Source organism: Hoplias malabaricus, chromosome 11 (assembly GCF_029633855.1).
Source record: "Hoplias malabaricus isolate fHopMal1 chromosome 11, fHopMal1.hap1, whole genome shotgun sequence".
In the NCBI taxonomy this organism is placed as follows: Eukaryota; Metazoa; Chordata; class Actinopteri; order Characiformes; family Erythrinidae; genus Hoplias; species Hoplias malabaricus.
In genome coordinates this window covers 34,212,452-34,230,576 of record NC_089810.1, presented here as the reverse complement: position 1 = coordinate 34,230,576, position 18,125 = coordinate 34,212,452, and the positions used below count along the sequence as shown (strand labels likewise).

Genomic DNA, 18,125 nt, shown 5'->3' with positions numbered 1-18,125 from the left:
GCCATCCAATCAGAAATTACCTTTGTCATTTGACGTTTCTAATTGGCTGAATCTGAGGCACTTTGTAATGGCTGTAAGTGTGGAGCGAGCGCGCAGGTCAAAGACATCGCGCGCGCAGAAGCCTTGTTCCCTCAAAAATATCCGCGCGCGCGCGCAGAAACCTTCTTGCACGTTCGAAATATATTGTGGCACAAAAATAACGCCATACTCTTGTGATTAGCTCCTAGAGAACGGTGGGAAAGAAAACGGGAACGCGCACGGGAAAAGAAAAAAAAAAGAAAAAAAGAGACCCGAGGAAAGAACAGACGACAGAAGCACGGCTGTAGGTCAGTGGTTTTATTTCAAGGTTTTTGGAGTAAAATGGTCTTAATATTTGCAGAAAGTGTCTGTTGAACAACTTGTAAGTCTCGTAGTAACAGCATTGCAGTGTACTTTTGAGTAAATACCCTAGCTTTCAGTGTGAGACTTAGTGAGCTCGGAGTGAATGAACAGAGTTTGTTGCTTGAGAGACTGTTTGTCTGTAGAAGTCAGACGAGTTAAAGCACTTTTATATTTAGAGAGACTACTGCGTGGCGACGGAGAACGTTTGCTAACGAGAGAGACTACTACGGTGCCGAAAGGGGGCGGGATTAGTCGGCGGGACTATACCTGAGAGCTTGATTGGGTTTGGCGAAAGAACGCAACGCCACCCGTGAGTGTCGGAGAGCGAGAGAGAGAGAGAGAGAGAGAGTGAGAGTGAGAGAGAGAGAGAGAGAGAGCGAGCTTGAGAGCAAGAAGGACCAAGAAAGGAGTGAGATACCCTGTGGATTTGAGGTACCGTAGCGCTACTCTTTTTTGTTTCTTTTCTTTTGCTCTACGGAGTGAAGCAGTCTGTGTGGTTGCTGTTTTCTGGCCACACCTTTCTCAAGCATCGAAACAAGTGAGGGTAAAGATTAAGAGTATTGGGAGATTGGGTTCTTTTATTATCATTGATTGTGTTTATGAGAGCTCCAAGAGAGCTCAGAGCCACAAGGAGAAATCCAAGGCTCATATTACAATAAATCCAGTACAAAGTTTGATACAGTGTGTTGGGTTCCACAGCACTTTTGCACACAGCGGGCAGAAAAACCGAATACAAACTTTAAAACTATTACAAACTTTGTCACCGGGAGAGAAGCGGCAGCCAAACGCGCCAGCGTATCTCTCGCAACCCGGAAGTCAAGTGTGATGCTTAATTAGCATCTGTAATTCCCCAAACCAGATTGATTTTTTTGATTTGAGAGAGAAATTTGTTTGAGGATAATATCCCTGCTTGGTTCAAGTGTCTTTGTTGGGCATGTTCAGGAGGTACCTAGAGTTACTTTAAGGTATAAAGATAGGTTTCATTCGGCTGTATCATTTGCTGATGATCACATGAAATTTGGTGTATTGAAAACTACAGCTGGCTCCTCCTACAACCACTCGAGCTTCAGTTAGGGGCTTCTATATTTGTCTGTTTCACAAAACAAGGAAAGACAGACATGTCCGGACATGTAAGGCCCAGTCAGTTTAGAGTTTGTGTTTTGTAGAGTGTAAATCTCCAGTTTACAGTCTGCAACAATGAAAAATTAAAACCAATCCTTTCATGGATAAGGAACCTAACAAGGTAAACAAGAGGAACGAAACAAATTGGTTGATTATTAATTGTTTTCAGGGGATCTTATGGCTGACTTCAAAACCGACCCATTAACATAAGAGATGTTAACAGAAAGCTAACACAGAAGGAAGGTTAAAGAAGTCTGGGATAATATGTTGACAGACACAGACATTACGTTCAGCAGTTGATGGAGCATCTGATACTTTCAGTGTGATAAACTGGCCTCACTGTCACGATTCTCATTGGCTCTGCGTATACACACTTCCGTGTATCATTTTGTACTGACTCTGGCACTCCTTTAAAGCGAAAGACTGCCTTCACACATCATGCCAAAATAAGCTGAGTTGTGATTGGACCTTTTGTGGGTCAGTCAAATTTCTTTTTCAGCAGTAGTAGGCCGTTCTTGGCCACAGGACTGTAAGGGTTTAATCTCTTATTGGCAGCTGGCAGCAGGAAGTACCTGTCAATGGCAGCCGCCAGTCGATCAGTTGTAGCTGCCAGTTGATCAGTTGTAGCCGCCAGTCAACCATTGGCAGCTACCAGTCAATCATTTGCAGCCGCCAGTCGATCAGTGGCAGCCCCTAGTCAGCCATTGGCAGCCGACAGTCAATCAGTTGCGGCTGCAAGTCGATAGGTTTTTGCAGCCACTCAATGAGAGCAGCCACCGTTCAGACACTGGGAGCTGCCTGTCAAATGCATCCTTCTCACCAGTAGTTTTCAAAGCATTTTATAATCCAGTTAGTTGTGGTGTAACTGCAAATGGCTAGTAACTTGATAAAGTGGTGTTTACTGTCCCAATTTGTTAATTACTTGTTTTCACAACCATGGAAGAATAAAATGCAGTGAATCTATTTATCTATTATCTTCTTCTCCTCTACAATTACTATACTATCAAATTATCTTACCACAATTTAAACAAGACATCATGTTAATGTTATTCATTCATTCATTCATTATCTGTAATCGCTTATCCAGTTCAGGGTCACGGTGGTTCCAGAGCCTACCTGGAATCATTGGGCACAAGGCAGGAATACACCCTGGAGGGGGCGCCAGTCCTTCACAGGGAAACAGACACACACACACATTCACTCCTACGGACACTTTTTGAGTCGCCAATCCACCTACCAACGTGTGTTTTTGGACTGTGGGAGGAAACCGGAGCACCCGGAGGAAACCCACGCGGACACGGGGAGAACACACCAACTCCTCAGACAGTCACCCGGACCGGGAATCGAACCCACAACCTCCAGGCCCTTGGAGTTGTGTGACTGCGACACTACCTGCTGCGCCACCGTGCCGCCTAATGTTGTTCAAATTATGTAAAAAAAAAAATAAAATAAAATTATTCAAAATAGGAATTAGTTCTGTGTAAACTGTTTATGTTCGTACATGGAAGACACAAATTTCTAAAACTGCTGACTCACATTGTGTGGTTTCCTATTCAACAGTAAATCATTGATTACTTTTACAAATACTGAAAATGGATACAACAGCAATAAGGGTCACAGTATTCAAATCAATTACACAGCTTAAAAAAATGTATAAATATTCTTAAATACAGAAATTTTAACTAAAGGACTTAGTCTTTATTTGAATAGTCAAGGATTGGACAACAAGAGTAGTATTCAAACAAATTTATTAACAAATTTAAATATCCACATTACTCTTTTAACAATTATAATATACAATGTGCCTTGCAGGGCGGCACGGTGGTGCAGCAGGTAGTGTCACAGTCACACAGCTCCAGGGTCCTGGAGGTTGTGGGTTCGTGTTCTGCTCCAGGTGACTGTCTGTGAGGAGTGTGGTGTGTTCTCTGTTTCTGCTTGGGTTTCCTCCGGGTGACTGTCTGTGAGGAGTGTGGTGTGTTTTCCCTTTGTCTGCGTGGGTTTCTTCCAAGTGACTGTCTGTGAGGAGTGTGGTGTGTTCTCCCCCTGTCCGCATGGGTTTCCTCCGGGTGCTCAGGTTTCCTCCCACAGTCCAAAAACACACGTTGGTAGGTGGCCTGGTGACTCAAAGGTGTCCGTAGGTGTGAGTGTGTCAGTGAATGTGTGACTGTGTGTGTGTTGCCTTGTGAAGAACTGGCGCCCCCTCTAGGGTGAATTCCCGCTTTGCACCCAATGATTCTAGGTAGGCTCTGAACCCACTGCGACCCTGAACTGGATAAGGGTTACAGATAATGAATGAATGAAACATAAAGAAGCCAATATTTCCCAATTCACAATAATAAGCCTTATAAATAAAGCCTTAACAGATTGGTAGGGAGGGACAAAAAGAGGGATGAGATTACAGCATGATTAAGTGGCACAACAAAATCAACAAATAACCAAATCACAGGCATCCTGTCCTTACTTTCATGCTTTCAGTTTATTCATCCAAGTCCTTGGAGAGGTCCCAATCACGAGCAAAGGTCATTTCTGCCTGATATCGGTGGAACCCCTCCAGCTTTTTTAAGAGTAGGATAGTGACCTTGTAGTGGGAAATGTATAAGTGCAAATAAGTGAGAACTGAATAACTAAGAAACTAACTTAGTTGCAACTGATTCCATAACATTACCTCTGGTGTGATGACGTTAAGCACGAAAGAAACATTTGTCAGTTCACTCTTATCAAGTTTTAAAACTGCAAATGACTTCTCGATAATAGCTGTAGTCTGTAAGATAAATTTGGAAATATATGAGAGAGAAAGAGAGAGAGAGAGAATTTGCAGATAAAACAAAGAATTACATTCTGACAAGAGTTTACAAAATTAAGTGCATTGCAGTGTAGTGGATTAGCCATTCTTAAGTTCTTCCTAAAAGTCAGTGTACATATTCAAAGCTTGCAATATGTTTAGATTAGATACAGTCAAATTAGATGTAGTAATATTTTAATAGCCAACCAAGAATAAAATTACACTACCTGTTTTTCATCAAAAACACAGAAACAACGTTCAATCAAAGCTTTCACTTTGAGGTTAAATGTAGGATTGTTGTGAAGGAACAGTCGATGTGATTTCAAGGTCCCAGATAGAAGGTTGTCCCTGAGTTTCTGTAGAAATTTATATCTAGAAATTCACTGATCATCATAGACATCTTTTATTTATAATTTTAAACACTGAAACGTTAAATGAAATAAAACATCACTTCTCCTACCAGAATTTCTTCATCCTCAATCAAGTCTGCAACCAGGCCATTCCGCAATGCTTCATGTGTACTACAAATAAAATTATAGAGTTGAATTATCTGTCATTTTTCTGTCAGTTATATGGCATCTCCCATTTACATGAGGAATCAGGATATGTGGATTTACCATTCATATGGGTAAGGCACTGGGAGATGGCATCCACAGCTGAACGGTGCATCTTTGTCCAGTGTGGATAAATCAATCCTTGCACAGTCACTGTGTAACCATCCATCACAATAATCACACTGGATCCACTCCACAGTTTTAATATGGGCATGCATGGTTCTGAAAATCACAATGATATACAAACAAAAAACTGCAACAATATTATACAATACAAGTGACTACAAATTCAAACAAATTTTAACAATATACAGTGTGCTCGCCTTTTTCCTGTCTTCTGGAAAATGCAAGGATAGATATCTCGGGCAATGCAATTATTATCTGATATAGCACCCTGTTCATCCTTTCGGTCTAAACGTGCTGGGAAGTCCTATGAAAAAACATTAGTTTGTCAGTCTATATAATATCAGATGACACCTATCATCCATCCATCCATTATCTGTAACCGCTTATCCAATTTAGGGTCACGGGGGGTCCAGAGCCTACCTGGAATCATTGGGCGCAAGGCGGGAATACACCCTGGAGGGGACGCCAGTCCTTCACAGGGCAACACAGACACATTCACATTCACACCTACGGACACTTTCGAGTCGCCAATCCACCTGCAACGTGTGTTTTTGGACTGTGGGAGGAAACCGGAGCACCCGGAGGAAACCCATGCGGACAGGGGGAGAACACACCAACTCCTCACAGACAGTCACCCGGAGCGGGAATCGAACCCACAACTTCCAGGCCCCTGGAGCTGTGTGACTGTGACACTACCTGCGGCGCCACCGTGCCGCCCGACACCTATCATATCATCAGAATATATCAAAGTAATTATTTCTCAGTGAGAAGTAATTCCAGTATATCTGTACGTATAAATCTCTGAATCATGCCCCAGAAACACAATCCTTCACCAGACATGAAGCATGGTACAACCGTAAATAGCAAATCTGTCCACAATGAAGAGTTTCTTCAGATATTTTATCAGCCCTTGCATCCAACTCAGCTATCTGTTGCAGATACAAATTACATAATTTGTTACAGTACTCGCTTTGTATACTTTTCAAAACAAACGTTATATCTGACAGCAAACACAAAATATATGCAAAACAGTGTCTCTACAGGAAAACGTAGGTGCCGATAAGGGTGCATGTATTTACAAGAGACTCAATGAACTTATTATGTGCCCTGAAAAGATCTGTTATTAATACTTGTAATTATGTAAAAATGCTGAAACAAACTTACATATTTAAAAATTACATACCGTACAAACAAACACACCGCAATTGACGCTGTCAATTTGTTGACTGTGCATTTGACACTTTCCACCCATTCAGTGAATTATGTTGACGGAATATGTTTCTGAAATAAGTTTTATATGTATATGTAAAAGATTATCTTTATATTTATATAAATAAAGTTAATCTATCAATTCACATCAAGATAAACAGTGTACCTTAGCATATCCATGTCATCACTTTCCACTGTGTAAACTGAGCTTCTAGAGTCGTAAATTCGAATCTCTTGTCCAAGGATATCAAAAACCTATACAATGAATCCAACACATAAATAATTACAACCTACAACCTATAGTGGCTGATTTACAAATTAGGTAACCAGCTAAAAATAATGTTTATGATACCCAAAGAATGTAGTGACTTCCCCATTCTGGACCAACAGTTCCGCCAACAATCCGTGGCCACAGCACTTTTTCAGCATTCTATAAAAGAGCAGTGAAGTTCCTCAATCATTGTTGCACAAAACACATTTCCAGTAGTTGGTTAAAATGTGAATGATAAAAAAAAAAAAAAATCAATGACATACAAATCCTGTGCAAGTTCTATATATTATTGAAAACAGTAAAAGGACAATATTTCAAATATTGAACCTGAGATATTTCTTTTTTGTTTGATTTTCATTCATTCATTGTCTGTGAGCGCTTATCCAGTTCAGGTTTGTGGTGGGTCTGGAGCCTACCTGGAACAACTGAGCGCAAGACAGGAACACAACCTGGAGGGGACACCAGTGCTTTACAGGGAGACACACACTCAGACATTCACTCACACCTATGGACATTTTGGAATTGCCAATCCACCTACCAATGTGTGTTTTTGGATCGTGGGAGGACATCTGAGCACCCGGAGGAAACCCATGCAGACACGGGGAGGACACACCAAACTCCTCACAGACAGTCACCCGGACTGCGCCACAGTGCCGCCCTCATGTTTTTTTTTTACAATTAAAAAAATGTAAAACTTTTTTTAATTTTTATTTTTTATTTAAGCCCATTTTGAATTTGATCCCAGAAATACTTTACCACAGTAGAGTTTGCATGTGTGTTTTAACTTTCCTGTTTGGGCACAGTGTTAATGCAGTGTCACATGAGGGTCAGAAGATCACAGAGAGCCAGTACTGGTTTTGGGCCTTGACCATTACATACAGAGATTTTTACAGGTTCCCAGAAACTTTCAATTATATTATGTGCTATAGATGATTAAATCCCCAGGTTCTTTATTATTTTAGGTTGAGAAAAGTTATTCTTAATTTGTTTTAGTACTTGCCCACAGAATCTTTCAGAATGGTATACCTTTCCTCATTTTTATTTCTGAAAGACGTGGCTTCTTTGAGACTGTCTTTTTAAATCCAATAAGGTCACAACTCTGTTGCCAATTAACCTTTTTTCCCTTTTGCATTATTACTATTACAGCTATATTTTTGCCACTGCCCAATTTGTGTGTGCTACTGGCATCAAATTCTAAATAGGCATATACCTTAAAAAATTTCTATATGTATGGTATAAATTATTGAACACATCACTGCTTTCTGTTAACATTTTGCACACCATCCCAAATTTTCTGGAAATGGGGTTTGTATATAAATCTATGCTAATGTGGCATGATACCTCTAGAGGTGTGATTTCTTTCTCTGGAATGTTTCTTTTGGCTTGCCATTCCCGGTGCCATACAATAAAGGTGTTTGTTGAGAGAGCAACAGTCTTTAGTTACAGAAAAAACACACACCTTGGGATTAATAATGTAGCTGTAAAAACATTATCGTGCAGATTATGAATATAAATATATAAAAATGAAAGGGGCCAGATTACCATTTTACACTAACTAACCATCAATAAACAAATAAGGGATTAATTAATACAAAAAATGTAAGAAATATTTAAGACTCTTGCATCATCAGTTAGCCAGGGCAGTCTTGGCTTTAGTGCGATTCCAGTGTCAAGAAGATAATGTGGACAGAGGTCTTTGATTGTAACTGGGTTATCATCAAAACTTGTTGGTCATTCCTTCGTCCAGTGTACAACTCCAAGAGCTTGTCCTAATTTAAATAAAATACAAAATTACATATGCTGCCAATGACAAACAATGAAACATACAGAAGGGTGTACTGTAAGCTATGTTTAAGTTCTTATTACCTGATTTTCAGGAGCAATAGGGAACATGGCTATTGAAAATACACAGTCATCAGACTATGCCTGACTCTGTTCTTCATATGTGTCTGTAAGAGAGGGTACCTGCCTCCTTTCTGCTGAAATTAATCATTTAAACAATTACCACTGAGATCAACACTTAACACTAGAAAAGCATATTTTTATTCCAAAAACTATTATCGAGGCTTATTGTTATTTTATTCTTCAGCAGAATATCTGTAAATAATTATCTTCCCAAAAGAAGTACCATGAGAGCCGATTCTCAATTTTCCAGTGATGTCTATATGCAAGGCTTGCTTGGTCAGCATCTCCAAGGTCTTGGCGTATTTTTCGTTGATATTGACGTTGTGAAGATGAAAATACAATCTCAAACAAAACATATAATGTTCATCATTCATTTGGCACAAGGAGTACCTGCTTGATGATAGTTCCCTGTTTATCTGTTCTGCTGCAGAAGAGTTCACCAGAGTGGCCAAATCTGGCACCAGTTTTAAGCTCCTCAGAGTTTCCTCTGGTCTTCTTTGATTTTTTGATGGAATCTATCATACAATGAATATCTTGCACTGGTTCCTCTTACAGGGTGCATAGAGGAAAATCTGTTAACATTTTTCCTGATTGTGAGAGTCTGAACTTGATGAGAAGCCAACACTTGTCACCCATGGAAATTGTACTTCAAGACGTTTCTCCAGTGTAGCCTGGATATTCTCTTCTGTGTATGGCGACCAACCATATTGACCTATCTGGCAACACGTCCAGCAATGTCACACACACAAATCGTGGGGGGATGTGTAAAACTCAAAAGAGCTTCCCCGTGGTCACGGGCTGACTCCTGCCACCACAATGCTGACTGATAATATACTACTGAGTGTATACAGGTCACATGCAGCACTCCACCTAAATAGCATATAATCAAGATTAAAAACTATGTACTGATTTCAACTTTGAGAATTTAGTTCATTCACATCAAATATCAAATGAGGAAATGACAATACATTTATGAGTCTTCCTTGAAGCAATACTGTTGTGAAAGATGTTTATACAATGTTCAATCACACTTTGAGAGTCGCATGAATATTTGACAACAGATTCGTCTCTTACCACCAGCTTTCTGAAGCTTGATAAACATTTTAGGATACAGGTCCCTGTAAAGGAGGAGCTCTTCAATTCGACCGATCAAGTCTGTACGACTACCGATGTCTGACACACCAAGAGCGTTGCATGCTTTAGTCAAATCCTCTCTAGTGTGCTAAACGCAGAAAACATTTTCAATTAACATTTTTCAATTAAGAATCACAGCACTTTTGCATGTCATGACTAGCATAAAAATCACAAACGATATAAGTAACTTTGTACAAACCGGATTCCAAAAAAGTTGGTACACTAAACAAATTGTGAATAAAAACTGAATGCAATGATGTGGAGGTGCCAACATCTAATATTTTATTCAGAATAGAACATAGATGACAGATCAAAAGTTTAAACTGAGAGAATGTATCATTTTAAAGGAAAAATATGTTGTTTCAAAATTTCATGGCGTCAACAAATCCCAAAAAAAGTTGGGACAAGGCCATTTTTTACCACTGTGTGGCATCCCCCTTCTTCTTACAACACTCAGACATCTGGGGACAGAGACCAGTTTCTCAAGTTTAGTAATAGGAATGCTCTCCCATTCATGTCTAATACAGGCCTCTAACTGTTCAATTGTCTTGGGCCTTCTTTGTCGCACCTTCCTCTTTATGATGCTCCAAATGTTCTCTATAGGTGAAAGATCTGGACTGCAGGCTGCCATTTCAGTCCCCGGATCCTTCTCCTACGTAGCCATGATGTTGATTGCTGCAGAATGTGGTCTGGCATTATCTTGTTGAAAAATGCAGGGTCTTCCCTGAAAGAGATGATGTCTAGATGAGAGCATATGTTGTTCTAGAACCTGAACATAGTTCTCTGCATTAATGGGGCCTTTCCAGACATGCAAGCTGCCCATGCCACAAGCACTCATGCAACCCTATCACCATCAGTGATGCAGGCTTCTGAACGGAGCATTTATAACAGCTAGGGTTATCCCTGTCCTCTCTGGTCCGGATGACATGGCGTCCCAGTGTTCCATAAAGAGCTTCAAATCGTGACTCGTCTGACCACAGAACAGTCTTCCATTTTGCCACACTCCATTTTAAAAGACCCCTGGCCCAGTGCAAACGTCTGAGCTTGTGGAGCTTGCTTAGAAAGGGCTTCCTCTTTGCACTGTAGAGTTTCAGCTGGCAACGGCGGATGGCACGGTGGATTGTATTCACTGACAATGCTTTCTGGAAGTATTCCTGAGCCCATTCTGTTATTTTCTTGACAGTGGTATTCCTGTTTGAGATGCAGTGACATTTAAGGACCCGGAAATCACGAGCATCCAGTAGAGTTTTACGGCCTTGACCCTTACACACAGCAATTGTTCCAGATTCTCTGAATCTTTGATGATGTTTTGCATGGTTGATGATGATAACTTAAAAGTCTTTGCTATTTTACGCTGGGTAACACCATTCTGGTATTGCTGCACTATCTTTCTGCACAACAATGGTAGAATTGGTGATCCTCTTACCATCTTGGCTTCAGAGAGACACTGACACTCTGAGAAGCTCTTTTTATACCCAATCATGTTGTCAATTGACCTAATTAGTGTTAATTGGTCTTCCAGCTGTATGCTCAATTTCCTTTTTCCAGCCACTTATTGCTACTTGTCCCAACATTTTTGGGATTTGTTGACGCTGTGAAATTTTGAATCAATATATTTTTCCTTTAAAATGTTACATTTACTCAGATTAAACTTTTGATCTGTCATCTATGTTCTATTACGAATAAAATATTGACATTTGCCATCTCCACATCATTGCATTCAGTTTTTATTCACAATTTGTTTAGTGTCCCAACTTTTTTGGAATCGGTTTGTAGGTAAAATTCTTTACTCTGTGTACATTCTAGGTTGGTACTTACTGCTTTTGAATCCAGTGCTTGCAATATGGCATCTTCATCTATATTCAGTCCACACTTTGAAGGTAACACTCGGTCCTTCTGAAACAGACCTTTAAAAATTTCTGTCTTTGGTACAACATCATTTAGTCTGTTGTCCAGACCCAACCATGGAGTAAATGAAGAGTATGTCAGTGTAGTTTTAAAGGGATTGACCACTGTGGTACCTGGAAAAATAAAAATAGCAGACATACATTAATAGTTCAATATTCAGTAATATTAATTTATAAACATCAGTGACTGATAACGTATTACAATTCCTCTTACCATCACAAAACCCAGATGCTACAATCCGCTTTTCAAGCATCTCCCATCTAGTCCTCACATTAACTTGAGTGTCCTCAGGGCTGGTATTATCCAAATTTGGCCGTCTAAACAGGTGGACTTGGTCAAATTATTGTTGAACATAAATTATCATGGATCCTAGGAAGTCCACATATTCGTTGACTTGCTAAAAAAAATACATTTCACAGGCCTTTTATGAGCTGTTTGAGTAGTTGTGTTACATCAAATATAATGTTTGAGTCCCCAAAGAACAGATAAAGAACAGCAATTTGAGAGGAATTATAAGTTTCTTACCAGATAAAAACTATTTTCCAATTTGCATCAGCAATCAACATTGGTGGGCTGTGGCCACATCTGTTGCAAGAATAACTGTAAGAACAGTACCTCATCACAGAGAAATGGTAAAATGCCCTTCGTATAACATTGAAAGGAAGGAATTGAAATCACCCTACCGCAATGTGATTCTGTGTATATATAAAAAAAGAGAAAGTTCAGTACAGAACTTGTTACTCATGGATACGCATGAACAATGTGGCTGATATCACTTTACTATAATACTCTACTGTACAGTCATATTTGTTAATAATATGTAACAATGTGTGAAGGTTAAAATAATTGTTTATAATATGACAAATTTTATTCACTCACTGATAGTCCTGTTGTCAGCAGAGAACAGAGGGGAATGGTCAGAATTGTTATAATTGTGAATTCCAGACTGATACTCTTGGAATGTCACTGGGCGCCTGCAAACAGGGCACTCTTTTATGTACACTGGCACATCTGGGGAAATGCCAAAAAGGAAAATTTGAGGATTGTGAGTATAAAAAGAAAGTAAGAAAACAACTAAAAATATAAGAGGCAGTTGCTGACTACAAAATTAAACTAGCAAAAATTAACCTTTGGTCAATGTGGATATCCCATACACTGTCCCATGATTTGTGACCAGAGTCTTCACTCCCAAATCTGGGGGAGATGGACAAGGACAGTTTGTCTCAAGAGGCTCGAAGGACTGTGGGACTTACTGGTCTGTTTTTGAGCGTTCAATATTAAGCTGTGCTTTAATATTGTTTCCAAATATATTCTGTCATTTCACATATATCTGCTGAAGTCCTCTGTGACAAATATCTTATGGTGTCACCTGACTCTTTTACGTTCTCCTCAATATCATCTATGTCTTCAGCACTCTGTCTGAGCATGAGGTAGATTGGGTCTCTCTTGAAAAATCCACCACATGGACATGTATCTATGGACACATTTTTTCATTTTGTTTCAGCACCGGCAGTGCCACTGGCCTAACTGGCTGTCAAATGTCACTCTTGTTCTCTCAAACTGACACCAGTTGTTTTTTATCCCAGTAAAAATGGAAAAGTACACGTATCTGTTCGAGAGATTATGTTCTCCCCAAAAAATGGGAAAAACACTATCAACACCTGCAGACAGACTTTTGGAGTTCAAATCAATGCATTCGTCTTTTCGAGAAGTAGAGATGAGGCCTGTCTCTACCATTGAATGTAAGGAATCCAGCCTTAGGCCTGGTGATTTTGAATAGGGAATAGCATGATTTGTTCTCTGAAGATGCTGGCATTCTAATCCTGGGTTACCACTTTCCATCCCTATTCTCATATAGCCTCTGCATAATGGTACTTCACATGCCAAGGACTGAGACAGAATGGACTTGCAAATATGAGTAGCAACCCTAGGTCAATAGGTTACTTTGGGGGTGACAAAAATCCCTCTTTTGTCATCTATGCAGATTGGCATAGCTCTCCTGGCTGGCTCTCCTTGACATGTTGCTGAGCTTCATGACGCTTCAAAATTTGACCTGTTACTGAAGGTCATGTGGCAAACAGAGCACTCCAGACTTGAAATTGTTCTACTCTTCCTCTCTGCTGATGGTCTATCTGTTTCTGGGGTGGGCTCTTCTACATTTGTATAGACAGTTTGCAAATAGCAGAGACAGAAAGGAACATGATATTAAGAGACAAAAAAGACTGTGCCACAAATGATAATTAAATAACTTTCAAGATAGGTGTTTACTTGCAAGTGTGCCTGGAGGTTTTTCCTCTAACGTTAAAACCTGCAAAAGAAATTGAAATTCATCAAGAAAATACAATAAATACATTCCAAGAAAAACAATACATTGAAATTCAAAGTTACACAAACCGTGATTACTGAGATGTTTTTTTAAAATCTGGTGTGCGACCCAAGAGATGACGGCACTTAGGGCAATGCCAGTGACTCATTTTTTCCTCTTTGCCATTAGCACAGAAGCAAGGAATTGTGAATTTAACTATAAAGACAAGTGACAATGTATTTTAGCTGAATGAGAAAAATGTGTATATTTCATTTGCTGTCATTAAATAAAATTAAAAAACAAAGAAACATCTGCAATACGATGACATTTACAAAAAAACAAAACAAATATACTTACTAATGCCATTGTACTCAAAATATACTGCATACTTTAGGTGCCTTGTGACAAGATTGTCATGAGATGCTTTAAAAGCATTCTTACAATATGGGCAGTTAAGTTCACCTCTCAATGAATAAAGTTCCTCCTCTACTGCATCTATTATATTATATATCATCTATTAAACACAATCGTGTACTTGGCAAACAACATATAGATAGCGGAATAAATCAATTTCACTTTTTCTGGGTAACAAACTAAAATCATGCCATGTTGTTACTTATTACTGGTCAGTTCATAGAGCTACATCACATACATGTATGCCTCCTAAAAATTAATGGTCTTTAACACTAACATAAGTGTAAAATCTTATGCTCAATGCAACTTGTTAGTCTGAAACATTTAGACAATGCATGCTTAGCTTTAAAAAAAAAATTATGGTTTACAGTTTAGGATATTCTTACCTGCCAACAGACCTCCACATATTGATGGTATTTATAGGGAATTATCTCTCCTGGGAAGACTATAGATTAGATGTTGGGACATTGCTTTGAGGCTAACAGAGGACAGTCCATAACTCTTTTCTGGAGAGTTAACGTTTATAATTGTTTTAGTACAGAATCTTTGGTACACCTCGGATCTCGGAATTTTTCATCCTAAAGTCTTGGAACTGTTCTGAGTAGCCAGAAGTGATTGTTGTAGCAGACTAGACACTGTAAAAAAATGTTATCCTGCTGTGTAAGTGCCATTTTCCCAGAGTGAATATTTATATGTTCCCTGACTTGTGCCCAATGATTGTGTGTAAGCACCTGACATGGATGAATCATATCCTACACACTGAAGCAATATATGAAATATTCTTATGATGCTACTTTTTAAATCCCAGCAAATGGCATTGGTTTGAGATTGAATTAAAATGTTCTGCTTTGTCACCAAGCCCACAATTAAGTAACTTATCTATAAGGACCTTTATACTTTCAGGAAAAAGGTACAGTTCAGGTACATTACTGTCACTAAAGGTAAAAGCAGTACCTTTAAATGTACAACAATGGTTTTAAAGTCAAGTTGTGGGTTCATTATATTCTCTTCTCCATGAGTTTTCATTATAGAACTATGTTTAAAATGAAAATATAATATAGGTCCTGGAAATGAAATGGAGCGTATGAAATCAACGCAACTTTAAAATCTACAACTACAATACAATAAGGTACAGTTACGTTCTCTAAATACCCCTTATAGGTACAGAATATGTGCCCTTGAGGATACCACCACAGAGACTGCAAAAGGGAACGCCTCAGTAACAGTTTTTCTGACAGTGGACACAAAGAATGTTATTACTTCATGTCAAGCCATTCATGTCCATCCACACCTTTCTTGCAGATACACACAACCAGCTTTCTTACTCAACAGGCTAAAATAAACATGGACAGCTGCGGCCTGATAACAAAGGGATGTACTCAAGGTAACAGCTTTTTGATTTTTTTTCTTTGATGGTCAATATTTTAACACATATCTTGTAAAAATTACTTGAAAATATGCAGGATTTTAACAACTATCTAAGTTCATCATATGGATTTATCTTCTTGAACACGCCTTTCTCCAAGTGTCTGTATTTCGGTATGAGCCAGCTGTACTTTAGCCGATCTATACCAGCAACATTCGAGTAAGTTTCACCTCCCAAGCAAAATTGGGTCAGCGGAGGTTTAGATTTATTTTCCACTAATGAATGATGGCTGAAAAATTATAGAGGGTAAGATGAACTACTAGAAAAGTAAAAGCTCAGCTGTATGTTAAATTGTCTCACGAGTTCAGTCAGAGTCAAGTTTGTAAAGAAATGCTCCTGTAAAGTAGATCACTGTGACTTGACCTCTAGACGTCCATTCCTCACGTAGGTGGTAGTGGTTGAAAGGAAGGTTATGGTCTGATACTTTCCAGCTGTGTGAAATATGTTTTGAAAACGGAAGTGTTCAATGTTTCCCTCTAACCCAAGTTCCTCTAAAGAGTGTGGAGGTGGATGTGCAGGTGAAGGGCTTTGTTGCCACGGTCACATCCACCCTGCAGTACGTAAATGAGGAGGAGTCTCCAGTGGAAGCCACATTCGTGTTCCCGTTACCTGCAGAAGCAGCTGTCTGTCACTTCAGTGCCAATATCAGCGGACAGGAGGTGGTGGCCAAGGTTCATTCCAAGCAGGAGGTAAATCTGACAGTCCAGATATTTACAGGATACAATAAAAATTAGTAAACATTGGCTGTAGTGAAATTACAACATCATAGACATCATCAGACACCAGTATGATTCTGATACCCTCATGCATCCCTAATATTTCTTTCTATAGTCCAATCGTAATGCATTGTTCCCGCTCTTGTTCAGGCTGAGGAGAAGTATGAGAATGCGATAAGTTCAGGGCAGCAGGCATTTCTACTGGAGGAAAGTGATGAAAGTGCAGATGTTTTCTGTCTTGCTGTGGGCAGCCTTCCTCCAAATGAGAGCGCCACTGTGACCCTCATCTACGTCATTGAGCTGACCGTGGAGGCGGATCATGGCTTGCGCTTCTGTCTGCCAGCTGTACTCAACCCTCGATACAAACCCAGTGACATGGGCAAGCCATAAATATTTATTACTAACACACATTTTTGACCTACAACAGAGTTTATGATCTGTTTATAATTTCCTCTGACCTTTTCCAGTCCTGTTCTAGTCCTCTTTGAGTTATGATATTTAATGTGTTTTATTTGGGTCTGTATCTTTTTTTTCCAGATCTGAGTCCTTTGACTGAGGTCACAGTTGTTACTGCAAGTTTAGTGCCATATACGTTGTCACTTCGTGTCCACATCATCTCCTCCCTCTCTGTTTCTAAAGTGGAGTCCAACTGCTCCCTGGAGCAGTTGATTTACCTCACCACAGATCACACTGAGGCAGAGGTGTGTGGTCGTTTGCTGTATGTATATTAATGGGGGTAGGATGAGGAAAATAAAATATATGAGGATGGCCTCTGTTGGTCTCCAGTGTTTTCCTATTCTAACACTCTTGATGAATAAGTCCTCTAACTGTCTGAATACAGGTGAGCCTCTCTCCAGGCCACAAGTTTGACAGAGATGTGGAGATACTGCTTTATTACCAGAACACCCATCAGCCCACTGCCATTGTGGAGGCAGGACTTAACAACACCGAATGTGGTAAGAGTTTAGTGTAACCATGATAATTAAGCGTCCCACATATCCAGCATGCAAAATATCTAGGAGTTCTTCACCAAAATCCAAAACAAATTCTACAAATAATTTTTTCAAGGTTACGGAGCATGAGCAGGGGGCCCTGTTTGTGGCATAACAAGCAGTGTAAAATAGTAAGAAAGAGAGGAAGTGAGCACAAAGTGGGCAAACGAACAAACAAAATGAGTTTGAGGAGATTAAGATTGTTTAACAGAGCCAGGATTGGAGGGCTACCCAGTTTGAGGAGGGACTGAGCTATCAATAAAGTTTATGATGAAAAAGGTGTGAAAAAAGAACGTTGAACATTTCTTTTCTAACTGAGAACACAACTAAAATAAAACAGCTTTTTTGTGTCTTAGACAGCTCCATAGGGCTTGACGATATGGCCAAAATTAATATTACAATTTATTTCTTAATTTTGGTTGATAAGATTTCATTCTAATATCGATATTAACAATATAAGTGTCCCAGAAAAACTGCCAAAACAAAAAAGAACATGACATCACTGTCAAACATAAACCTCTTTGCTTTGTTAAAATTTGTATTTTTAAATTATTTATCTTTAAAACTGAGTGCAATGAACTTATGGCAGGCCGTGTATTCTTCTTATAAAACAAAAATGATTATTGATTCTGATCATTTAGCTGTAATCTGTAATTTAAATGTAAAGGGTGAAACTAAAAAAATTATTGGAAATTAAATACACAAGTTTTAGAAATTCCTGCAGTATTATTAGATTTAAAAGGAGAGCTTGATAGAATAAAATCTTAAAAAGTTTTACTAAAAATGATCTAGAACTGTGGGATGTTCTAAAAATACAGATAAGAGACTTTTTTAAAGGAAAATGCCGGGCGTACAATAAGGAAAAAAATGAAAAATATAA

General features: G+C 39.1%; 1 protein-coding gene across 8 annotated transcripts in view; it reads left to right on the top strand.

Annotated features, from left to right (window-relative positions):
- The window catches only part of LOC136709358 (von Willebrand factor A domain-containing protein 5A-like), a 41,335-nt gene that overhangs the window by 9,938 nt on the left and 13,272 nt on the right, over positions 1–18,125 (top strand). For 3 of the 8 annotated variants that reach the window (XM_066684508.1, XM_066684502.1, XM_066684510.1), the window contains exons 1-6: positions 92–326; positions 15,414–15,495; positions 16,024–16,226; positions 16,404–16,632; positions 16,791–16,954; positions 17,095–17,209. In XM_066684508.1, coding sequence (XP_066540605.1) covers positions 15,456–15,495; positions 16,024–16,226; positions 16,404–16,632; positions 16,791–16,954; positions 17,095–17,209 — 751 coding nt within the window. In that variant the 5' untranslated portion in view covers positions 92–326; positions 15,414–15,455. Of the gene's footprint in view, positions 1–91; positions 327–557; positions 814–15,413; positions 15,496–16,023; positions 16,227–16,403; positions 16,633–16,790; positions 16,955–17,094; positions 17,210–18,125 lie in introns of those variants that run through there. The other 5 variants (XM_066684504.1, XM_066684503.1, XM_066684505.1 and 2 more) reach the window with 4 other exon arrangements.